Below are 22,195 nucleotides of genomic sequence, written 5' to 3' on the forward strand. Positions count from 1 at the left end.
TAAACTGTCTCAAAGATCTTTTCAGGGCTTGAGGGGCAATGCTTATTCTGCACTTCTGCAAGAAGGAGAAGAAATTCACATTTGCAAAGGACTCTAACACTTAGGGTGACATTCATTTTATACCGATGTGAGGCACTTAGAAATGCTTAAGGTCATCAACACTAGTTAGAAAAAAACTTGACTTTGATATTATGGTCTGTATTCAACAGAAAAATACCAGTTCGAATTACAGAAATACATAATGTAAAACAGAACTGTTGAAGTTGTAGGGCCAGCTCTTGAGACCTGGCAGGTTCTCACTGTGTGACAGCTGAAGGTCTACCAGTAACTTAACTGCATGGGCTAGGGAATGATGAGTAAGAAAGGATTTGCAGTCTGTGAAAGGGGCAGCCAACCAGGAACATTTTGTCCATTACTGACAAATACTTATTTGAAATTCAATTTGAATCTTTTATACCTTTTTCTAGTGGACTATTCTGTTAAATCTATTACTCAAGCCTCATTCTGTAATATGCAGGCTGATGACAGAAGCACATGAAATAGGGATGAAAATGATCAAAAATAAAAAAAAATTTGTTATTTTGTCAAAGTAGAGTTACAGATTTTACAATATCTTAGTTATAGAGAGCACTAATGCTTAGCAGAAATGAAATACCTAGAAATTCTCATTAGGTAGATAACCTTTAGTTAAAATTTATCAATTTTAATGCAATAATTCCCTTTAGCATCTGGTAATACAATATTTGACACTCATAATTAAATACAATTTTTGTAACAGAATAGAGTTACTACAGTCACTTTTTAGTCTTTTGGCCCAGGAGAAAGAATTTCTTAGGTGAGATTATCCAAACTTTTTGACTGAGGGAATTGTTTTTATCTTGTGCTCATTGAAATTTTTTTGTGGCTTCAGAGCATTGAAAAATCATTTCAGCAAATGCTTCCTTACTGAAGAATAATTGTTTGTTCACTTCTCATTAGAGGGCTAACAGGCCAAAAGAAATTCTATCAAACTACTAAGCCCAATTTGGCACAACGTTTCTTGAGATCTTGCTATGATACAGACAAAATACTTTATATTGTTATTATTTTATTAGGAAAGTTTCACTTTAGAACTTTTGGAAAATATAGATAGGCTGTATGGTGGGTTCTCAAAAGGCAATCATTGTATCCATCATTGCCTTAAAAGAACCCATGACACTCTCTCCATTCTTCATGATGAAAACACTTCTACCAGGGAAATTTATAGCAGTGAATGCCCATACTAGGAAAACAGAGAGAGCTCAAACAACCTAATGCTGAAACTCAAGCTCCTAGAAAAAGAAGATCAAGACAAACCCAAAGCTCATACAAGGCAGGAAGCTATAAAGATCAGAGCAGAAATCAATTCAATGGAGACTAGAGAATGATTCAAAAAAATCAATGAAGCAAAGAGTTGGTTCTTCGAAAAAATAAACAAAATTGACAAACCCTTAGCCAACCTTTTCAAAACAAGGAAAGAAAAGGCTCACATCCATGCAATTATGAATGAACAGGGTGAAATTACAACGGACTTGGCAGAAATCCTGAGGATCATCAATACATACTTCGAGAAACTACTCCAGTAAAATGGAAAACAGAAGAAATGGACAGATTCCTAGATACATATGAATTACTAAAGTTGAACAAAGAAGATACAAAAATTCTAAACAACACAATTTCAATCAGTGAAACTGAAAACACAACTAAAAATTTACCAACATAGAAAAGTCCAGGTCCTGATGGTTTCACTGCCAAATTCTACAGGAAATTTAGGGAAGAGGTAATGCCATTACTTCTGAAACTCCTTTTTGAAATTGAAAGGGAAGCAATACTCTGAAATTAATTCCTGAAAGCAAGCACAACTTTGATTCCAAAAGCAGAGAAAGACCCAACCAAAAAAGAGGACTACAGGCCAATCTCACTAATAAACACAGGTGCAAAAATCCTAAGTAAGATACTGGCAAATAGAATGCAGAAGATCATACATCCTGACCAGGTGAGATTCATCCCAGGGATGCAAGGATGGTTCAACATATGCAAATCAATAAATGTAATACACTGTATTAACAGAGTCAAGGACAAAAACCATATGATCATCTCAATAGATGCAGAAAAAGCATTTGACAAATCCAACACCCATTCATGATAAAAACCTTACAGAAAATTGGAATAGACAGTCTTTATCTCAACCTGATAAAGGCTATTTATGAAAAACCAACTACCAACATCATACTAAAAGGTAAAAAATGAAATCTTTCATTTCTAAAATCATGAACAAGACAAGGATGTCCCCTGTTCAATATAGTTCTGGAAACATTAGCCACAGCAATGCAACAAGAGAAAGAAATACAAGGAATAATGATAGGAAAGGAAGAAGTTAAACTGTCATTATTTGCTGACAATATGATAATCTACATAGAAGACTCAAAAAACTCTGCTAAAAGACTTCTAGACTTAATTGACAGATTTAGTAGAGTAGCTGGATATAAGGTCAATATTCAAAAATTAATAGCCTCCTTATACACAAATAACAGACTCACTGACAGAGAAATTGGGGAAACAATTCCTTTCACAATAGCATCCAAAAAAATGAAATATCTAGGAATTAATCTAATGAAGGAAGTAAAAGACCTTATCTTAAAAACTACATCACTCTGAAAAGAGATTGAAGAGGACATCAGAAAATGGAAAGACATCCTTTGTTCCTGGGTAGGAAGAACCAATATAGTGAAAATGGCAATACTTCCAAAACTGCTATATAGATACAATGCAATCCCAATTGAAATCCTAAACATATATTTCACAAAACAAGAGAAAACAATCCAAAAATTCATTTGGAACCATAAGAGACCTAGAATAGCGAAAGCAATTCTAAGCAACAAAAGCATGACAGAGGGGATCACAATTCCCAACTTGAAACTATACTACAAAGCCATTATGATAAAAATAGCATGGTACTGGGAAAGAAACAGACCCAAGGATCAGTGGAATAGATTAGAAGATGCAGAAACAACTCCAGACACACTCAGCCACTTCATCTTTGACAAAGGAGCCAACCAGCCTCACTGAAGGAAAGATAGCTTCTTTAATAAATGGTGCTGGAATAATTCATAATTTGAAATAGGAAAACGTCCAAAGGTGTAGGGGTGGTGGGAGGGGAAGGGGAAAGGGAAGAAGGGAAAGGAAAAATTATGAGAAAAGAAAAAAATGGAAATGAAATTTATGTAAATAGGGAAAGGTGGAGGGTGTGAAGGGTGCACAAGCAATGGGGAAAAAAAATAAGAAGGTACATCATGTACAGGTACAAGCACCCAATGATAAATGTAAACGTATTGGATACCTAAAATGTAACAATAAAAGAAAAAAAATGGATTTCAACCTGCCAAATATTAAAGCTGGACACCTATCTTTCACCGTGCACTAAGGTAACATCAAAGTGGATCAAATATCTAAATATTAAAACAGAACTCTTGAAGACACTGGCATAAGAAAAGACTTTATGAACAAAACCTCAGTAGCACGGGAACTAGCACAAAGAATCAACAACTGGGATCTCATCTTATTAAAAAGATTCTGCACCACAAGAGAAACCACCAACAGAGCTAAGAGACAACCCACAATGTGGGAAAAAATTTTTACCAGCTGTTTATCAGACAAAGGACTACTTTCTAGAATATATAAAGAACTTTAAAAAATCAGACTTCTCAAATTTAAAGACCCAATTCAAAGATGGGCATCTGAAATGAACAGACATTTCTCAAGTGAAATAAATAGGACACACATGTGTAAATACCAAATAGTTTCTCTAGTGTGAGAAACTGAAAGTGTAATTATGGATCAAAATGTAAAATAGATAATGTGAAACAGGAAGAAAAGGTCTAAAGGGGGAGCGGAATTAGGAGGGATAGGGGAAAGGAAAGAAGGGAAAGAAAAAATATCAGAAAAAGAAAAAACGGAAAGAAAGGCTTTGTAAATAGGGAGGGATGGAGGGGTTGAAGGGAGGGCAGGGGAATGGGGAAAAAATAAGAACCAAGGTATATCATTTAAAGGTACAAATTCCCAATGATGAATGTCATTATATTGTATACCTAAAATGTACCAAGAAACTCAATGAATAAAAAATGTATTACATTAAAAGGCATATTGCCATTACATCTCTTCCAAATAAATTTCCTCCCTTTGAACATACTTATCCCATTGTTTAAAAAATTGTGGAAGTGTCCTTTTGTGTCTTTAGAAGGTATTATTAAAAATACAGTTAATGTTGGGGCTAAGTGCTATCTAACAGAATGGGAAAATATTATAGTGTATACTCATCCACCTTACTGTTTTCTGGTACCATGTGACTCCTGGTTCTTCCTGAAGATCAAAATGACCACGAAAGGGAAACATTCGAATCCATTCAGGATATTGAAGCAGTTGTGACAGCACAATTATAAACATTCACAAAAAAGGACTTCCAGAACTGCTTCAGAAAGTGACAACAAAATAAGTAGTAGTGAAGGCGGACATGAGAAATAATTAACAGTGTGTCTTCATATGAAATTTCCTTGACAATGGGGATGTCCATATAAAAACTGAACAAACTAGGGTGTTTCAAAAAGGATCTGAATGTAGAATTAGGGCATTAGAGATAAGGATTTATTCTCATTTCTGAATCTAACACAATTTTATGAATTGGGTTATCACTGCCTTATAATAAACTGGAGAGTAACAAATTATACTTCATATGATTTTCAATAACTTTTTATAATAATTTATAAAAAACCTTAAAATGTAGAACAAAGAAATATTCAGCAAAACCAGATGATCATGTTAATGGAAGAAGTTACCTGTCTGGAAAAAGACTCTAGAAATAATTGTCCGACACAGTGGGCAGGGAGTACTTGCAGGATTGTCTTTGGCCAGGGTCCGTAAGCAGGGCTCACAGAAGATGTGGTGGCAAGGGTAACACATGTAAGGGTTGAAATAAACATCCAGACATACTGCACATATGTAGCTATCTTTTTCTTCTGCATATTCATTGTCATCATCTGTACTCATCTCATTATTCAAATTCTGCAAAAAAGAAGAAAAAGTTTTCCTTAGTGCAATATTGGATTCCCTGAGAATGATTTTACATTTTGTAAAACTGAAAATATTTGAGAAGCATATGTGTCTGTAACATATTCAAAGTGATATAGTGCTACTTTTCAAAGAAGAAACTGAATATATATAAATGAAAAACCCAGAAGTTACATTATTCTGTAGTATTTTTACATAACGTTAAATGCTAAAATATACCTAAACACATTAAGTATTACATTATCTGTTTAGCCAGCACTAATTAAATGCTCTATGTATCAGTCCCAGGATTATATACTCTTCATTTATTCTAAAGCTACAAGGCAAACAAGCTGGTTGTCACAAGGTTGCACAATTATCATATGTGTATCTGTCCATAATGAAAAAGTGAAGGTAGGAAGATGTCCTACTTTATCTTAACTGTGCATGGGACATTTCCTGTTCAATGTTTTTCCCCTTCCTATACCTCAAAGTCAAGATCTGGCCAAAGCCAAGGGAATATCAGGGGGTAAACAGGGCAAAGAAACTTGAAGGTAATTACGAGATTAGCTACATAGCTAGGAAATATGACGAGCTCCTTCCTTCTCCCAAATGGAATGGTTAAGAAAGAGGCAGCTCAGAGGTTAGTCACACAAGATCTGGGAGCAGGAATTCTATTACTTAACCACTTAACCTCACAATTTTCATATTTGTGAAGCTGGGAGATTAAATGAGGTAATCCACTTAAAGCATTTGTCACAATATTTGACACAGAAAGTATTTTATAAATGTTAACCACAGCCATGTTTTTTCCCCTCTCTTCCATCTCTTCTATGCCTTCCTATAGGGTGTATAGTTTTCACCAAAGCTGTGAGAACATTTTCTTCAAACAAGATCTGGTATCAGTCTTGTGAAGTGGAATAGGAGTCTACATGGTATATTTCTCTCTTTTAACTTCAATAAGATCAACAATTAATATTTGAAGGGGTCTTGGGTTTAAGAAATATCTGTAAGTTACATGAAATGTAAAACTTATTTAAAGGAGGCAAAGAACCTTGAGAATATAAAAAAACATTTTGCTATAGTTCGAATGTTTGTCTCCTCCAAAATTCATGTCAAAATTTAAATCTCTGCGATTAGGCCTTTAAGGGGTATTACAAAGATGGAGCCTGCATGAATGGGATTTTTGACCTACATAAAGCTAAAGGGAAAAGAATTCATCCCTTTTTATCCTCCACTCTTCTGCCATGTGAGGACACAGTATATGTTCTCTCTAAGGAAGTAGTGTTTAAGATGCCATCTTGGGAGCAGAGAATGGGCCCTAACAAGATATTGAGCCTGATGGGGCCTTGATCTTAGACTTTAAAGTATCCAAAAATGTGAGAAATAAATTTCTGTTCTTATAAATTACCTCTCACAAATTATTACTTGCTGCCATAATTGTAAATTATTTCTTGGTCCATTTGTACTGTTTCAATATGACTGGATAAACTATTATTTGATTTATTGGGATGGTTTTGTTTTTCCCTCAGCCATCCTCTTTCTGTTACCTATTGGTAGTTTCTCTTTTATGAAGGATATGTAAGGTCTGATTGAAGAACACAGTGAATGTTTAAATTCACAAAAGAACTTATTACAGTAAAAGACCCATTGCCATTAATCACCCTTAAAATATTCTCTCTCACTTCAAACATAATGATCCCATCATTTTTGCTACTTTCTGAAGGATTCTGGAAGTGTGTGTGTGTGTGTGTGTGTGTGTGAATGTCTTTAGATGCAGTGTTATAGCTACTTTGATATTTTGATTGAATTAAAAACATTTAATCTTTCATGAACTTTTGACTTTGGAGAAGAGCCAGAATCACATGGTACCAGATCTGGTGAATAAGGTGGATAAGGATACACTGCAATGTCCTCCCAGTCCTCCCAGCCTACTTTCCTGTTGGACGGCACTTGGCAGCAGCATTCACCACATTTTTGATCACATCTCCTGAAGACATTGACAAAAAGGAAGGTCTAGAACTACTTCAGAAAGTGGGAAGAACAATGTAGCAAGGTATGTTGGGGGGTGTATTTAGGAAAGATTAATGGCAATGTGCTTTTTACTATAATAATTGTTTTCAAAAAGTAAACATTCTCTGAATATTTCAATCATACTTCATATTTGTGGCTTTAGCCAATTTATTTTTAAATGGATTGTATTTTTCTTATGCACATATAGGAATTTTTACTTAATTTAGTTATTTGTTGTTACTGGTTAGATATTACTGATTAGATATTTTCCTTTTTTTCACTCATCCTCATGTCCTTTGATGAAATAAAGTTCTCAGTTTTTTAAACTTTATTTTTTATTAGTACATATTTGTCATACATATTGATCATATTCATCATAGGGAATTTGTATCTGTACATAATATGTCTTGATTCTTTTCTTTTTCCCTATTTCCCTCTTCTACCCTTTAACCCGTCCTCCCCTTCTCATTTGCAAAAGCTTTGTTTCCATTTTTTCCTTTCATTCTCTCCCCACCCCCTCACTGTTCACCTTCCTTTCAATTTTTCTGTATTTCCCATTATCTATTATTCATTTTGGTCCGTATTTATGCTTTTGGTTTCTCACACAAGAGAAATGATGTGATACTTAAACATATCTCAAGGTGCATTCATTTACCTAAAAATGTCTCAAGTGTATCCTTCTTTATGGAAGAGTAGTACTCCAATGTATATAAAAACCACATTTTCTTTATCCATTAATTCATTGATGGGCATCTAGGCTGTTTCCAAGATTTAGCTATCACAAACTGTGTTGCTATAAACATGGGTGTGCATATATCGCTGTGGTTGGGAAAATACCAAGGAGGAGAATAGCTAGGTCAAATGGAACCTCTAGTTTTAGTTTTTTGAGGAATCACCATACTGATTTCCATAGTGGTTGGACCAATTTACACTCTTACCAACAGTGGACAAGGGTTCCTTTTTGTCCACAGCCTAACAGAATTTGTTATTGGTGAATTTCTTGACAATAGCCATTTTGGAACAGAATAGAAGATTCAGAAACAACTACAAGCACACTCAGCTACCTTATCTTTGACAAAGGGGCCAAACACCTTCATAGAAAGAAAGATAGCCCCTTTAATAGAAGGTGCTGGAAAAACTGGCTTTTTACATGCTGAAGATTAAACCTGGACCCTTATCTCTCACCATGCACTAAACTAAAATTGAAATGGATCAAAGATTTAAATATTAAAACAAACAATTGGCTGAAAGATAATACACTTGAAAACATAGGTGTAGACAAAGGCTTTATGAACAAAACCTCAATTGCACAGGAAATATAACAAAGAATCAACAACTGGAACCTCATCATATTGGAAAACTTTTGCACAGCAAAAGAAACTACCAACAGAGTGAAAAGAGAATCCACAGAGTGAGATAACATTTTTACCAGATGTTTCTCAGACAAAGGACTAATATCTAGAATATATAAAGAACTCAAAAAAATCAGACACCCCCACATTTAAAGACCCAGTCCAAAAAATGTGCATCTGAAATGAACAGACATTTCTCAGATAAAGTACAAACAGCAAATAAACATATGAAAAAATGATCAACATCACTGGTCATTCAAGAAATGCAAATTAAAACAACACTGAGATTCCATCCCACTTCATGAAGTTCTTTATTTGATTTTATTTTGTTATCCACACTACATCAAATTTCATCTATTTTCCCAATGATGTCTTGTATAGTAATTATTTTACCAGCTAGGTCTATGCATTGATTAGGTGGCATGGAATCTTTTATTTTTTAAGGAACAATTTCTATTGTCCCAAAATATGGTTATTAGGCTTTCTCATGTGTTTTCATAAGCATGAGACCAAAGGATTCAACTTCTGAGTTACTCTCTCCTTTTTTAAAGATATAGACTGTATTTTAAAGACAGTTTTAGGTTTAAAGAAAAATTATCTGGAAAGTACTAGAACTTCCATAATCTTACCCCAACCCTAAAGTTTTACCTGTTGTCATCTTGTATTAGTATGATGCATTCATTACAATCAATAAACAAACAGTGATACATTATTAGTAACTAAAGTTAATGGTGTGTATTAGGGTTCACTTTTTGTAATGTCTGTATAAGTCAATAGGTTTTGACACATGCATAAGGTAATGTGTACCGTTAAAGTATCTTTCAGAATAGTTTCATGGTACTTAAGTCTTTTGTACTCCACTTATTTATCCCTGTCATTCTTTTCCCCAACTGATCATTTTACTATCTGTAAATGATCTAGAACACTACACAACTGGAACATACAATATGTAGCTTTTCAGATTGGTTCCTTTCACTTAGCAATATGCATTTAAGGTTCCTCCTGATTGATTTTTGACCTTGCAATTATTCCAGGTCTCTGATGAGAACTGCTCTCAATTTTTCATTAATATTTTTCTTGGACTTTTAAAAAAGCAATTAGTTTGCTTCATCTTTTAAATTAATGCAAATCCAATTGCTTTTAAACTTCTAGAAATTCCTGAGTTTTGTCCATTGACATTTTCTGCAGTATGGTATACTTATTCTGAATTCTACTTTCTTTAATATCAGCTAAAAATTAATCAATATCATATTTTGCTTTCACTAAAAGTTTTCTGCAAAGGAAGTGTTAACATTTGTACCTAATTCATATATGTATGTGTATGGGTTTGTGTGTGTGTGTGTGTGTGTGTGTGTGTGTATGTATTTCAGTACAAAATTAATAGACTCAATATTTTCTTGTCATACAGAAATATAGAAATAAAGGAAAAGTATTCAAACCATCTTCTTTACTACAATAAATAAATGTTGCAGATTTTTGACATTCCTTATCTTAGATCATGAATTAAAGGTGTTAGACTTACATAATTTTATTTCCAATCTAAGATTTAAGCACAGAAGTGACCTGGAATACAGATTTATCACCTATTGCAATTTGAGGGATGCAGGGATAAGTTGGCAAAAAAAAGTCACTACCCTCAATTCTAAATATCAAAGTGTCTTACACAGAGTATGCTCTCAACCAATTATATAGAAGTTTATGACTATAACACAGGACATAAATTGTCCTTTCTAATTAGGCTTTAAAAAAAATTTTTTTTTACACAGAAACTCTTCCAGGAAGGGGCAGTGCAGTATAGTATCTTTGTGTGAGTTTATTAAATCATAATCCTTTGGTACAAAATACAGAGACAGGGTACTTGTGGGAAAGAAATTCTTAATGAGTAAAAGGGATTCTTTAGGAAAATGATTCTCAGTGTGATCCACAGAAGCCTGGGAACAAGACCCTTTAAGGGGATCTGGAAGTACAGAATTATTCTCATTATGATACTAAGATGTTATTTTTCCTTTTCACTGTATTGATAATTGTTCTAATGGTAAAAAACTAACAGTGAGTTAAACTGCTAGTGCCTTAGCAAGAATAAAAAGAGTAGGCCTAAAAAGTGATTTATTGTATTCTTCACTACAGTGTACTTGCAGAGGGAAAAAGTCAGTTATTTTTTGCAGGAAAATAAAACCTCAGTTTCCATTATGAACATCCTTGATGAATCTGCAATATTAAGCTCTCCCTCTTGAATATACATTTTAAAATATCTTATGTGACAGAAACGAGATGCACCTAAAAAGCACTTCTGCTACATATCAAAGCAGAATAGTTATTCTATGCAAAAGCACATTTGTTATTGAGTTGTGAGCTGCACTAGCTGCTTTTTTCAAGGAACACTATTTTACTTAAAAGAATAATTGTCAAACATTATTCAGACTCAGTTATTTGGCAGACATTTTCACAAAAAAGAACAAAGTAAATCTGTCCCTTCAAGGGAAACAACACCCAGTATTGCTGCCGATCAAAATGATAAAATTGGAGCTTTCAGGCAAAAGTCAGAATTTTACAAAATTTGTATTTGATTTTAGCTTCCCAATACTTAAAAAAATACTTTTCTGAAGAGACTGCTAGTGACATTAACAGTTTTTGGATACTGAATAATGAAGTGCTTGAACATTTATTTAGAAGAGCTGCATACCTCAGAAAACTAGTATTTTTCACTATTCAGTACATGATGCTATGAAAATCATGCAGAGCAAATGAAGCACTCAAAGTACAAAGACAGATCAATAGACTTTTAAAATAAAATATTTAAAGTTAATATTGGGTGTTAGATTCTACACTGAAACTAGTCTTTAGGAATCTAGCACTTGTCAAATTTTTCTGTAGTATTAAAGACACCCAAAATTAATTTGAAAAGCTCTTACACTATTCCAGTTTCTGACAATATCTGAGTGGATTTTCTTCAAATACTTTAAACAAAGTAACATGTGGCAATAAATTACGTACAAAAGCAGATCTAAGAATACATGTGACTTTTATTAAGCTAAATGTTAAAGAGATTTGCAAAAAATGTGTCATTTTTCTTAAACAGTTATTTTTCATAAAATTTTATGCTATATGCAATGGTTTACTATATTTATATGAATTAAATACTTCAATTTTAGTTTTAATTTCTAGTTTGGTAAATATTTATAATCCACATACATAAAGTTTCCCTGAGACTTGCACAAATGTTAAGAAAGCTTTTAAAGTGGCCGTGAGACCAAAAAGTGTGAAAACTCATAGGAAACAAAGGTAATTTGAGCCTTATGCATGTATTAGGTATTCTATCAAAGTATATAAGATGTATTTAAAGAATTGGAAATATTAATAATCTCATCAACTATAATACCAAATAAGATAATTTACAGGGAAAATTTAAGGTAGGGTCTAATTTATGATAAATTCTCATTTAGATGGGATACAAAGAAAGAAAAGCTCAAAGAAGGAAAATGAAAATGTTGGCACACTGTTTTTAGAGGGAGAATATATAGCATTTACTTCAAAAACCCATACCTATACCACAGTATCAATTTGGAGATTAATCCATTTTGTAGTTCTTTAAGGTGATAAATAACTTCATTTAAAATAAGAAGCACTGTTGTAAGACCCAGAGGTGGCTTCTGAAGCATCTTGGAAAGATTAAATTATCTTCTATGTACTTTTAGTTTCATTTTTTACATTCTAATTGAAAATTGGTAACCAATATAGGATTTTTTTTTAGGATTTAATACAAATATTCAACTAATAAAAACATTACATTAATAAGCCATTTCTGAGAGATTGGAAATTATGATCTAGATTTTTTTTTACATCAATCACTTTGCAAGACAGAAATATAATAGCTTTAGTTTAGAGTTAGTTTAGGAATATTTGTCAAAAGCATCTACTTGTCCTGGCTTTAGGTTTAGGGTTAAAGAAAAAAGTAAAACATCATCCTAAGGTGGAGTGTGTGTTAGTAACTAACAGCTACAAAAGAAATAGACCAAATTCCTGCAACTTTCAGTAAATAAATAATAGAATTGCTGGGGCTTCAAATGAACTCTGTGGCTGTGTAGCCCAAAAGCTTGAGAAGTTTCTCAATATTTAATCCTATAAGCTATCTTCCCCAGTCACCAACAACTGCTCTGGATATTTGTGGGTTAAGATAGTCCTCACAATACCAAGGCTATCAGACATAAAATTTTATTCAGACTATTTATTCTTTCTGCAGCTTGATTAATCCCCTCAGGTCTTGTCTTGAACTAATGAATCAGTGACCTGCTGGGATACAGTGTATGTATAAAACTGAAAATGCCAAAAGCATATGCTGTCATTTTTCTTTAAAATTCCATTAAAATTGAGATTATCTCATTTAGAGTGGGGGAATGCAACACTACACAGACTACTTGCTGTCCTAGTAGATATAAATATTAAATCAAAATAATCATTTTACATGAAAAGTGAAAATGGTCAAGCTTAATAAAGAGAAAAACTAAGAAAACAGTACTTACAAAAAGAACTAAAAATGGCATTCTCAGCGAACAACTACAAAAGCATAGTCGTGGATTGATAAATTTCTGTAAATTGCATTGGTTTGCTTACTACTAATCTGTTTTCTATCTCAATAAGTTTGCTTATTCTGAACATTTTATATAAATGAAATCATACAATAAATGGTCTTTTAGTTTGAGGCTTCTTTAACATGTTTTAAAGATTCATCCCTGTTATACTACATACTAGTACTCTGTTCCTTTTCTAAGTACTGTGGATTAAACCCAGGGCCATGGCTTTGAACTTCATTCCCAAACCTTTTCATTAATTAATTTATTTTTATTTTGAGATAAGAGTCTTACTAAATCAGCTGCGCTGGGCTCCAACTTGCTATCCTCTTGCCTCAGCCACCTAAAGTGCTGAATATAGGTGTGAGTCACCTGTCCAACTCTGTTCCTATCCACGGCTGAAAAATATTCCATTTTATGAGTAATCACATTTTGTTTATTGTTACTGACTTGTTTATAGTAATCCCCACATTTATCTGTAAGGGATTTATTCTAAGACCTTCAGTGGATTCCTGAAACTGCAGTACTGAACCCTAGACTATAAAATCTTGCATTGCAGGTAACTTGTTCAGTAAGTGTTCTCTAAGATGAGCAAACATTTCTAAGAAATTTTAACTTGATAAATGAGTGATGTCTTGCAATATGGTGACGTACTTGATGCCAAACATCACATGATCACAGCAGAGTCAATGGTTGTTCTCTCTCATCTGCTGAGTAGGAGAAAAAGGTGGATGACTCTCTCCCTTCATATGAGATTAAGTAGTGTAAAATGTGGCAAACAATGCAAAATTCTGCAGAAAAGTACCACCTGAATAAGAAGTGCAAGTGACGCAGCAGTGCAAGTGATGAAATCTGTTTAATGACAATGCAATGCCACATTTCTGTGAAATCCTCAAAAGGAGGCAAAAGCAATTGTTATTAGATAGATTCCTTGTTAAAGTTGTACAAAAAGAATAAATTCCATTAAGCTAATAGATAGTGATTCTGATGTTGTCCTATACAATAACCCTCCTCCTTCTTGTCTCCTTCATACCAGCCATGAAGGTTTTCAAAGGTAAGTACAAGTTAATTTGTTCTTTGTATTTTCTTTATGATTTTGTATTATTTTACAACATTGTAATCATTTTTATATGAATATTTTTGGGTTGTGGAATGAATTATCTGAGTTTGCTTTATTTCTTACAGGGAAATCCACTTTGATATACAAGTGCTTTGGATTATAAGTGTGTTTCTGCAATGAATTATACTTGCAAACCAAGGTTTTACTGTATAATGTTTTGTGCTACAAACACATACATACAGTAAACTTTCACCTATACATCTGGCACAGCAAGAAAATAACAATAATAAAATATAATGATTATAATAATATACCATAATAAAATTGTCAGCTTCACTACTCTTCTGCTTCGGTGTCTTGACTAAGTAAAGTTCTGGTTCCTTGAACACAGGCATTGTGATATATGACAATCAGTCTAATAACTGAGACAGCTGCTAGTGAATCATGAGTGGGTAGTGTATACAGTGTGGAAAACACTGGACAAAGGGATGATTCATGTCCCAGGTGGGATAGAGTGATACAGTACAATGTTTCAAGACACTATTCAGTACAATTTAAAACTTACAAAATTTTAATGGAATTTCCCATTTAATATTTTCATATCATAGCTGATTGGGGTAATTAAAACAACAGAAAGCAAAACTGTGAATAAGGGGGACTACTGTGTATCTCTCTGTCAATGTTCCTTTTGTGAGGATGTTCCAAAAGATTTTGTTGGACACCTTCTATTTCTCTAGCTTACCCCTTCCCACTGTCTCCAGTATCTACTATTATTTTGCTGATTCCACTTAACTATGTTTAATTTGACTTCTCTTCTGAATTCCAAGTCTAGATTTATAGTTGCCTCTTGGAAATCACCGTACTCTGTTATAAGTAACAGAAAACATAACTCAAAGTGGCAGAGTTGAGTGGGTAATTGGAAATCAAAATCAAAATGTAATTTGCTGGTATGTTATTTAAAAATCCAGAAATATATTCAATTTGTGAAAGTTAGGCTTAAGAGTCAACTTGACTGGCTTGACAGCCACATAGGGGATTAGTAAAGCATACTTTTGGGTGTATTTGTGTGGGTGATGGAGGCATGATTTTGGTCATCTCAGGCTAAAAGGTACAAAAGTGTAAACTTTTCCTTTGATAGGAGAGATTATGGGCCATAAGGTAGAGAAAGGACTCCTTGGGAAATATTTCCCTGAGATTCATTTTACCATGCTCAGGTATCCAGGCAATCAGAGGCCATGACAGCCATAATCCAAGGAGGCCTGGCTACTACTCCGACAGACAGCAGACCTTGGCATCATCCATGTGTTGTTGGTTGTTCAGCCATGCAGAATGCAAAAGTTGTGAGGTCATGGAGGTATCCACCCAGATTTCAAAGGAAGATCTGGGAGACCTGGCAATTTGCCTTTTAAAAGTGGATGTATAGCTGTGGGAATGAATTTAAAGGTGACTTGGAGATCCCAGGAAATCAGAGATGTCATAAATATGGAACATTTGCTGAGGAATGCTGCATGCAATAAGCACAACCACTCAAGAGGAGGCTATGTGGACTGCAACTGGCAAGGCCATAAGGTTAGGGGCATCCAAACCCTCTGGAATGCATATCTTACTACCATATGCTCTGAATGCCAGACACAGAGAGCTACAGGATTTAATCTTTGCTCTGCTGGGTTTTGGATTGCTTTAATCCTATTCTTTTGCATACTTCTATTCCTTCCTTTTGGAATTGGAATATTTACCCTACATCATTGTATGTTGGGATTATGTAACTGGGTTGCTAACTTTTCAGGGATTTACAGCTAAGAGTTTGCCTTGAGTCTCACAGGAGACTTTAGTCTTTACACCAATTCTGGAACTGTTGAAACTGTGGGGGAAGGCATTAATACATTTTCATTGTATAGCCTTGTGTTTATTTGCAGATTAAGCATGGTTTAAGGAGATGCAGGGCTGGGGATTTAGCTCAGTGGTTCCACTGCCTGCTTCATAAGCATAAGGTCCCGAGTTCGATCCCCAGTACCAAAAAAGAAACAAAACACAAAACTCTAATTTTGGGCTGAGGATTTAGCTCAGTGGTTTCACCACCTGCTGCACAAGCACAAGGACCCAAGTTCGATCCCTGGTACCAAAAAAAAAAAAAAAAGGAGATGTGTTTGGGAGTCAAATTGACAAGGGGTGAAATGTGAGAGATTAAGCTAGATTGTCAAATTGATTGGATTGAGAGCTGCCTAGGGGATTAATAAAGCACACTTTGGGATGTATCTGGATGAGTCAATGGAGGCATGATTTTGAATCCTAGATCCAATAACTAGTCCCTTCCTTTCTGAAGATGTTCCCCTTTTCTGTTTCTGGCAACCATGATGTGAGCAACACTCTACTGTGGAGCCTTTCCACCAAGATATTACTGCTTCAGAGCCAGCTTATTATAGATTGAACCCTTTGAAACCATGAACCAAATAAGCCTCTTCTCCTTTGAGTTGTGGGTTTCAAGTATTTTTTCCCAGTAACAGGAAAGTTGACCAATACATAGCTTGAAACAAAAATTAACTTAGTAATTTAAATGACATTTCTAAGAGCGTGAATTTTCTTGACTCTGCTCTCTGAGGTGATAGTTTTATCCTAAGGTCCAGCAGCTTAATTCTCTTTTGTGTCCTCAAATGGCTACAAAAGCTGCAAGTCTCATGTACTTGGATCATTCTAACACCCAAAGGAAAAAAAGAGGGTTTCTTTCACTCGTTCATATTTCCCCTTTCCCGATCTCTCACCCTCTCTTTGTAGCCTGGTTTATCAATCTTATTCATCTTTTCAAAAAAAAAAAAACAACAGCTTTTGATTTTGTTGAGTTTTCTCTTTTGAATTCCTGTCTTCAATTTCATTCATTTCTGCTCTATTTTTATCATTTCTTTTCTTCTGCTTACTTTGCTTTTCTTTTTCATCATTTCTTCTATGACCAAGTATGTTTCAAATCTCAAGTACTTTGAGATTTTTCAGTATCTTTCTATTATTGATTTCTACTTTAATTCCACTCTGGTCTCAAAGCAGACACAGTATAATTTTTATTTTTGTAAATTTATTAAGTGTGTTTTATGGCTCAGAATGTGGTCTATCTTAGTGAACGTTCCATATGAACTTGACAATGTTAAGAATGTGTGATCCGCTGTTGGATAGAGGCATCTATAGATGACAATCTTATCCATTTGATTGCTGGTACTGAGTACAACTAAGTACTTACTAATTTTTTTTTTACTTGCTGGATCTATTTCTGATAGAAGGGTTCTTAAAAGTTCCATTAGACTAGTGGATTCATTTATTTCTTCTTGTGGTTCTGTTAGGTTTGTCTCATTTATTTATTCTTTAATAAAATTTGTCTTATATTCTAATTTTGAGTTAGTTTAATTAAGGAATAAAGAAAACTCAATTTTTATGTTCTTAACCTGGGCAAAGTGGGAAGTGAAAGAGGAAAGTAGTCTTGGGTGATGGGACACAGTATTTTGGAATGAGATGGCAGGAAACACTACCCTAATCCTTCTGCAAAACCCAGCACACATTCCCCCAAAAATCATCAGAAAAACTGTGGTGAATGTTGTAATTCTCACTTTACAGGCATGATAGTTCAGTTCAATTTATTTGTATATAAAAGGAAGTGAAGAGGACAGAATTTTTGAAGACATAGATACAGTAAAATATACAATTATACAGAAGAGAATTTTATATACTTATAAGAATTTGATACATACAGTTGATTCTTATTATTTATGATAGTTATAATGTCCTTATGAACATCAAATTGGCAAATACTGAACCACTATTCAAAGAAGAAGTACAGGATTAGTTTCCTGAAAGCCTATGGTTACAACACTGTCATCAATCCATCAATATATAAACTTCTTTAATGTGTCCCTGTTTAAAGATACCTTATTTAAATGCAAAAATGTGTCACTGAACAGACTACAGTAACATACATATTAGGTGATTCTAGTTTTTTGCTGTTCTACCTATGTCAGCAAACAGCTAGGAAAGCACTGTCAGTATTGATTCTGGGCTTAAAGATAAATTTTAGTGAACAGTCAAATTCACAAACATGGAATTCATGCATAATGAAGGCTGACTGAATCAATTATTCAAAGCTTTGTATAAGTTGGTTTCTCTTTGCTTCCAACTTCATCTTTCATTCTTCCTAAGCATAATTACTACAATCAAAATAACCTTGGCTTTCTTTTGCAACAGAGGGCTAGAAGTTGGGCCTGCAGATGGCCAACAATTAAAGGGCAGATAAAGCTTGGCATCTCTGGTTCATTTTGTCTCCTTTATTACCTGAAAACTTTGGGCAGTCAGCTCAGCTCTGTATGTAGGCATGTTAATCACTTAAGAAGTGTCTGTATTACCCTTAAATTTACTCATCCTATCTCATTCCCCTTCAAGACTAAGGACACGAAGATATGAGTAATTCAAGTAATTTTCATGACTGATAAAGACATCCAATAGCTTGCTCTTATAAGGTCTAATTCCAGAATCCCTGGAGTAATGTCTAAAAGTCTGAAGTCATTATTAAACCTAGAGTCATCTCAGATTCCAGGAAAAGCAGTGCCTCATAAACCATTTTATGATAAGGTCATGATCCCTACATCCCCACAATCGGGAACAATGACCCCTATGGGAACTGAGGCTGCTCCGTAAACCAGGAGCCATCATCTCGTGATGAAAACTGAATTGTCCCCTCAAATGATGACAGTTCTCCCAGGACATCATTGAACTAGTTATGCAATATGGATCAACCAGACCATGACTTGACCAGGATTACCTACAGCTGTCAGCTATGCAAACCCCCTAACTATGAAAACCCCTAACCCTTGCCTTTGTTCCCTTTTCTATCAGTACCTTAAAGGCAGATCTTGAACCTTTTGTGCTTCTCAGGATGGCCATGTTGATTAAAGTGCTTTTCCCATCTTCCACCAATGGTGGTCTCCTTGACTGACATTATGGGATGGGTGGCTGAGCCTGGTCTATTGGGACCTCTGGGGCCGTGGCTTTTGCCCTACAACTCCAATAACATGTAAGTACTTAAAAGAGGTGAGACTGTGTTTTGACTCATGCTATTATGAGATGATGGCTCCTGGTTTGAGGACCAGCCTCAGTCCCCATAGTTAGTTTTTAATCTCTTCTTTCTCTACTATACATTTTAAATCAAAGAACATATGCTCTAAATATAACACTAACTTTAAATGCAGCTTAATCAAGTCTCACTGAGATGTGACTGTGTCAGAAATAGCAAATAAGTATTAGCCAAGATAAAATAAATAACATTTATTAAATTAATAATTATTGCCTGAAGTATTTAGAGTATTTTGTTGAGGTTTCTTTTTTTTTTGGTACTGGGGATTGAACTCGGGTCCTTGCACTTGCACAGTAAGCGGCGAAAGTGCTGAGCTAAATCTCCAGCCCTGTTGAGGTTTCTGAGGGCTTTTCCTAGGCTAGACAGGAAAGGGCCACAATTGTTTTTTTACTGCCTGCAAGGGATACAGAAAGAGAAATAACAGGAAGAAAGTGAGGTATTTACTATCTTCTTACTAAGATTTTAAGAATGATTTAGGGATTTTTGCATTACACTACCCATATGTTGCTCATACTTTTTTAGTTGAAACTAGGAAGTATATGTTCAGTTCTTATTTATAAGTTACATGACCTGTTTTCCTTTTTTGATTCCTAGTAGGTTAAATTTCCCTTCTTTTCCAAAGTGTTTTTTGTACGCTTGTTAGACTTCACATATTTTCCTCTGTTAAAAAAGATATCTTGAGGATATAAGAAAATGGAAAGACATCCCTTGTTCCTGGATAAGAAGAACCAATATAGTGAAAGTGGTCATACTTCCAAAACTATTATACAGGTTTAATGCAATGCCAATTGAAATTCCAACAATATATTTAACAGGACTAGAGAAAATCCAAAAATTCATTTGGAACCAGAAGAGACCTAGAAGAGCAAAAGAAATTTTAGGCAACAGAGATATGGCTGGGGGTATTACAATCCCCAACTTGAAACTATACCACAAAGCTGCTATGATAAAAACAGCATGGTACTGGCAAAGAAACAGACCTGAGGACCAGTGGAACAGATTAGAAGATGCAGAAGTGAGTACAGATATGCTCAGCCACCTCATCTTTGACAAAGGAGCCAACCACCATCATTGGAGGAAAGATAGCCTATTTAATAAATGGTGTTGGAAAAACTGGATTTCAACCTGCAAAAGATTAAAACTAAACCCATACCTATCACTGTGCACTAAATTAAGATCGAAGTGGATTAAAGATTTAAATATTAAGACAGAAACACTAAATTTGCTGGAAGATAAATTAGTAGAAATCTTGACATTGGTATAGGAAAAGATTTTATGAACAAAACCTCAGTGGCATGAGAATTTGCACAAAGAATCAACAACTGGGATCTTATTAAAAAGCTTCTTCCCTGGAAGAGAAACCACTAACAGAGCTAAGAGACAACCTACAATGTGGGAAAAAATTTTCAGCAGCTGAACCTCACACAAAGGACTACTATCCAGAATATATAAATAATTGAAAAAAATCAGACCCCCCAAATTCAAAGACCCAATTCAAAAATGGGCATCTGAAATGAACAGATATTTCTCAGAAAGAGAAGTAAAAGCAGGAAATAAATATATGAAAAAATGTTCAACATCACTGGTCATTCGAGAGATGCAGATGAAAACAACACTGAGATTCCACCTCACCCCAGAAATAATGGATGCTATCAAGAAATCAATGAATAACAAATGCTGGTGGGGCTGTGGGGAGAAAGGAACCCTTCTCCATTGTTGGTGGGAGTGCAGACTGGTGCAACCACTGTGGAAATCAGTATGGAGATACCTCAAAGAATTAGGCTTAGTGGTCCCATGCAACCCAGCTATCTCCCTGCTGGGTATCTTCCCAAAAGAATTTAAAGACTCATACCACAGTGATATATGTGTATCCATGTTTATAGTGGCATAGTTCATAATAGCGAAAGCTTGGAAACAGCCCAAGTACCTTACCTGGAAACTGGATAAAGAAGACATGTTTTTTTTTATAAAATGGAGTAAGTACTACTCAGCCATAAAAAATGAGAAACTAGAGACATTTATAGCTAAATGGATGCATATTGAGGCCATACTCTTAAGTGAAATAAATAGGACACATATGTGTAAATACCAAATAGTTTCTCTAGTGTGAGAAATGAAAAGTGTAATTAAGGATATACATGGATGAAATTGCCTAATAACATATTTCTTGGATTGTGTTTCCATCATGTGTCACATGACTGTGTCGAAATTTAAATTAGGGAGAAGCTTGGCTTATGTGGAGTCTGCTAGCTAACGAGCTTTTTCTAGACCACTATTTGTACAATGTTGGTTTTGGGATCTTTCTGAAACAAATTACATCCTCTGGTGTCTTGTTGGTGCTTGAGATGCTTTTTTCAGTTATATGGAAAAATTTTTAAGTGCTTTTCAGGTTTGTTTTGGTTGAGTTCTACTGTATTTGAACATTATTGTAGGTTTTCTTCCCTTGCATTGTTCTTCTTCGAATGGTTTTAATTTTTGTGTGTGTGTGTGTAATAAAGTTATTAAAAAAGTCATCTTAAAATTATAGTGTATTTTATAGCTTCCAAAATAGTGTGAAAAACTGGGATGTAAAAAGTTAATTATTTTTCTCTACTTAGCCTGCCTTCCTACTGTGATATAATCATTATGAAATATTTATTCTTTTAAATAATTGTTTTTAGATTCCCAAAGTGAGTAATAAGCACATTACTATTTTGTGAAGCATCCTCCATAACTGTAGAGAAAGGGCTTGCTTGTACAACATTCTGGGGAAGGGTTGACTGAAGCCAGGATTCAGAGCAGCCATGGGATTGCTTCACTTCAGGGATCCTAGTGTGACATTCCCACAGTGACTGGGTGAGAGACGCCACAGGAGACAACCATGGTCAGAAAGCATGATGGAAAGAGACCCCATGGCAAGTTTGAACTAAAGGACATAGCCTCTGCCCACATGGTAAGAGGCCAGGCTCCATCTGAGTTGCTCTGGATTTGAATGTCTAATCCTACTGCCTGGTGGTACATGCAAACTGCATGGATCTGGGATCTGATTTACTTC

At 34.7% G+C, this 22,195-nt stretch overlaps 1 protein-coding gene across 10 annotated transcripts in view; it reads right to left on the reverse strand.

Moving 5' to 3' along the window:
- Positions 1 to 22,195, reverse strand: part of Rnf180 (ring finger protein 180) — a 198,874-nt gene that overhangs the window by 38,377 nt on the left and 138,302 nt on the right. For all 10 annotated transcript variants that reach the window (XM_087189570.1, XM_087189565.1, XM_087189567.1 and 7 more), the window contains one exon: positions 4,851 to 5,076. In XM_087189570.1, the coding sequence (XP_087045696.1) occupies positions 4,851 to 5,076 (226 nt within the window). The remainder of the gene's footprint in view (positions 1 to 4,850; positions 5,077 to 22,195) is intronic.

The sequence above is a fragment of the Heterocephalus glaber genome, unplaced genomic scaffold (genome assembly GCF_053883595.1).
Source record: "Heterocephalus glaber isolate CG9 unplaced genomic scaffold, H.glaber_assembly_v1.0 deba00001543, whole genome shotgun sequence".
Lineage (NCBI taxonomy): Eukaryota > Metazoa > Chordata > Mammalia > Rodentia > Bathyergidae > Heterocephalus > Heterocephalus glaber.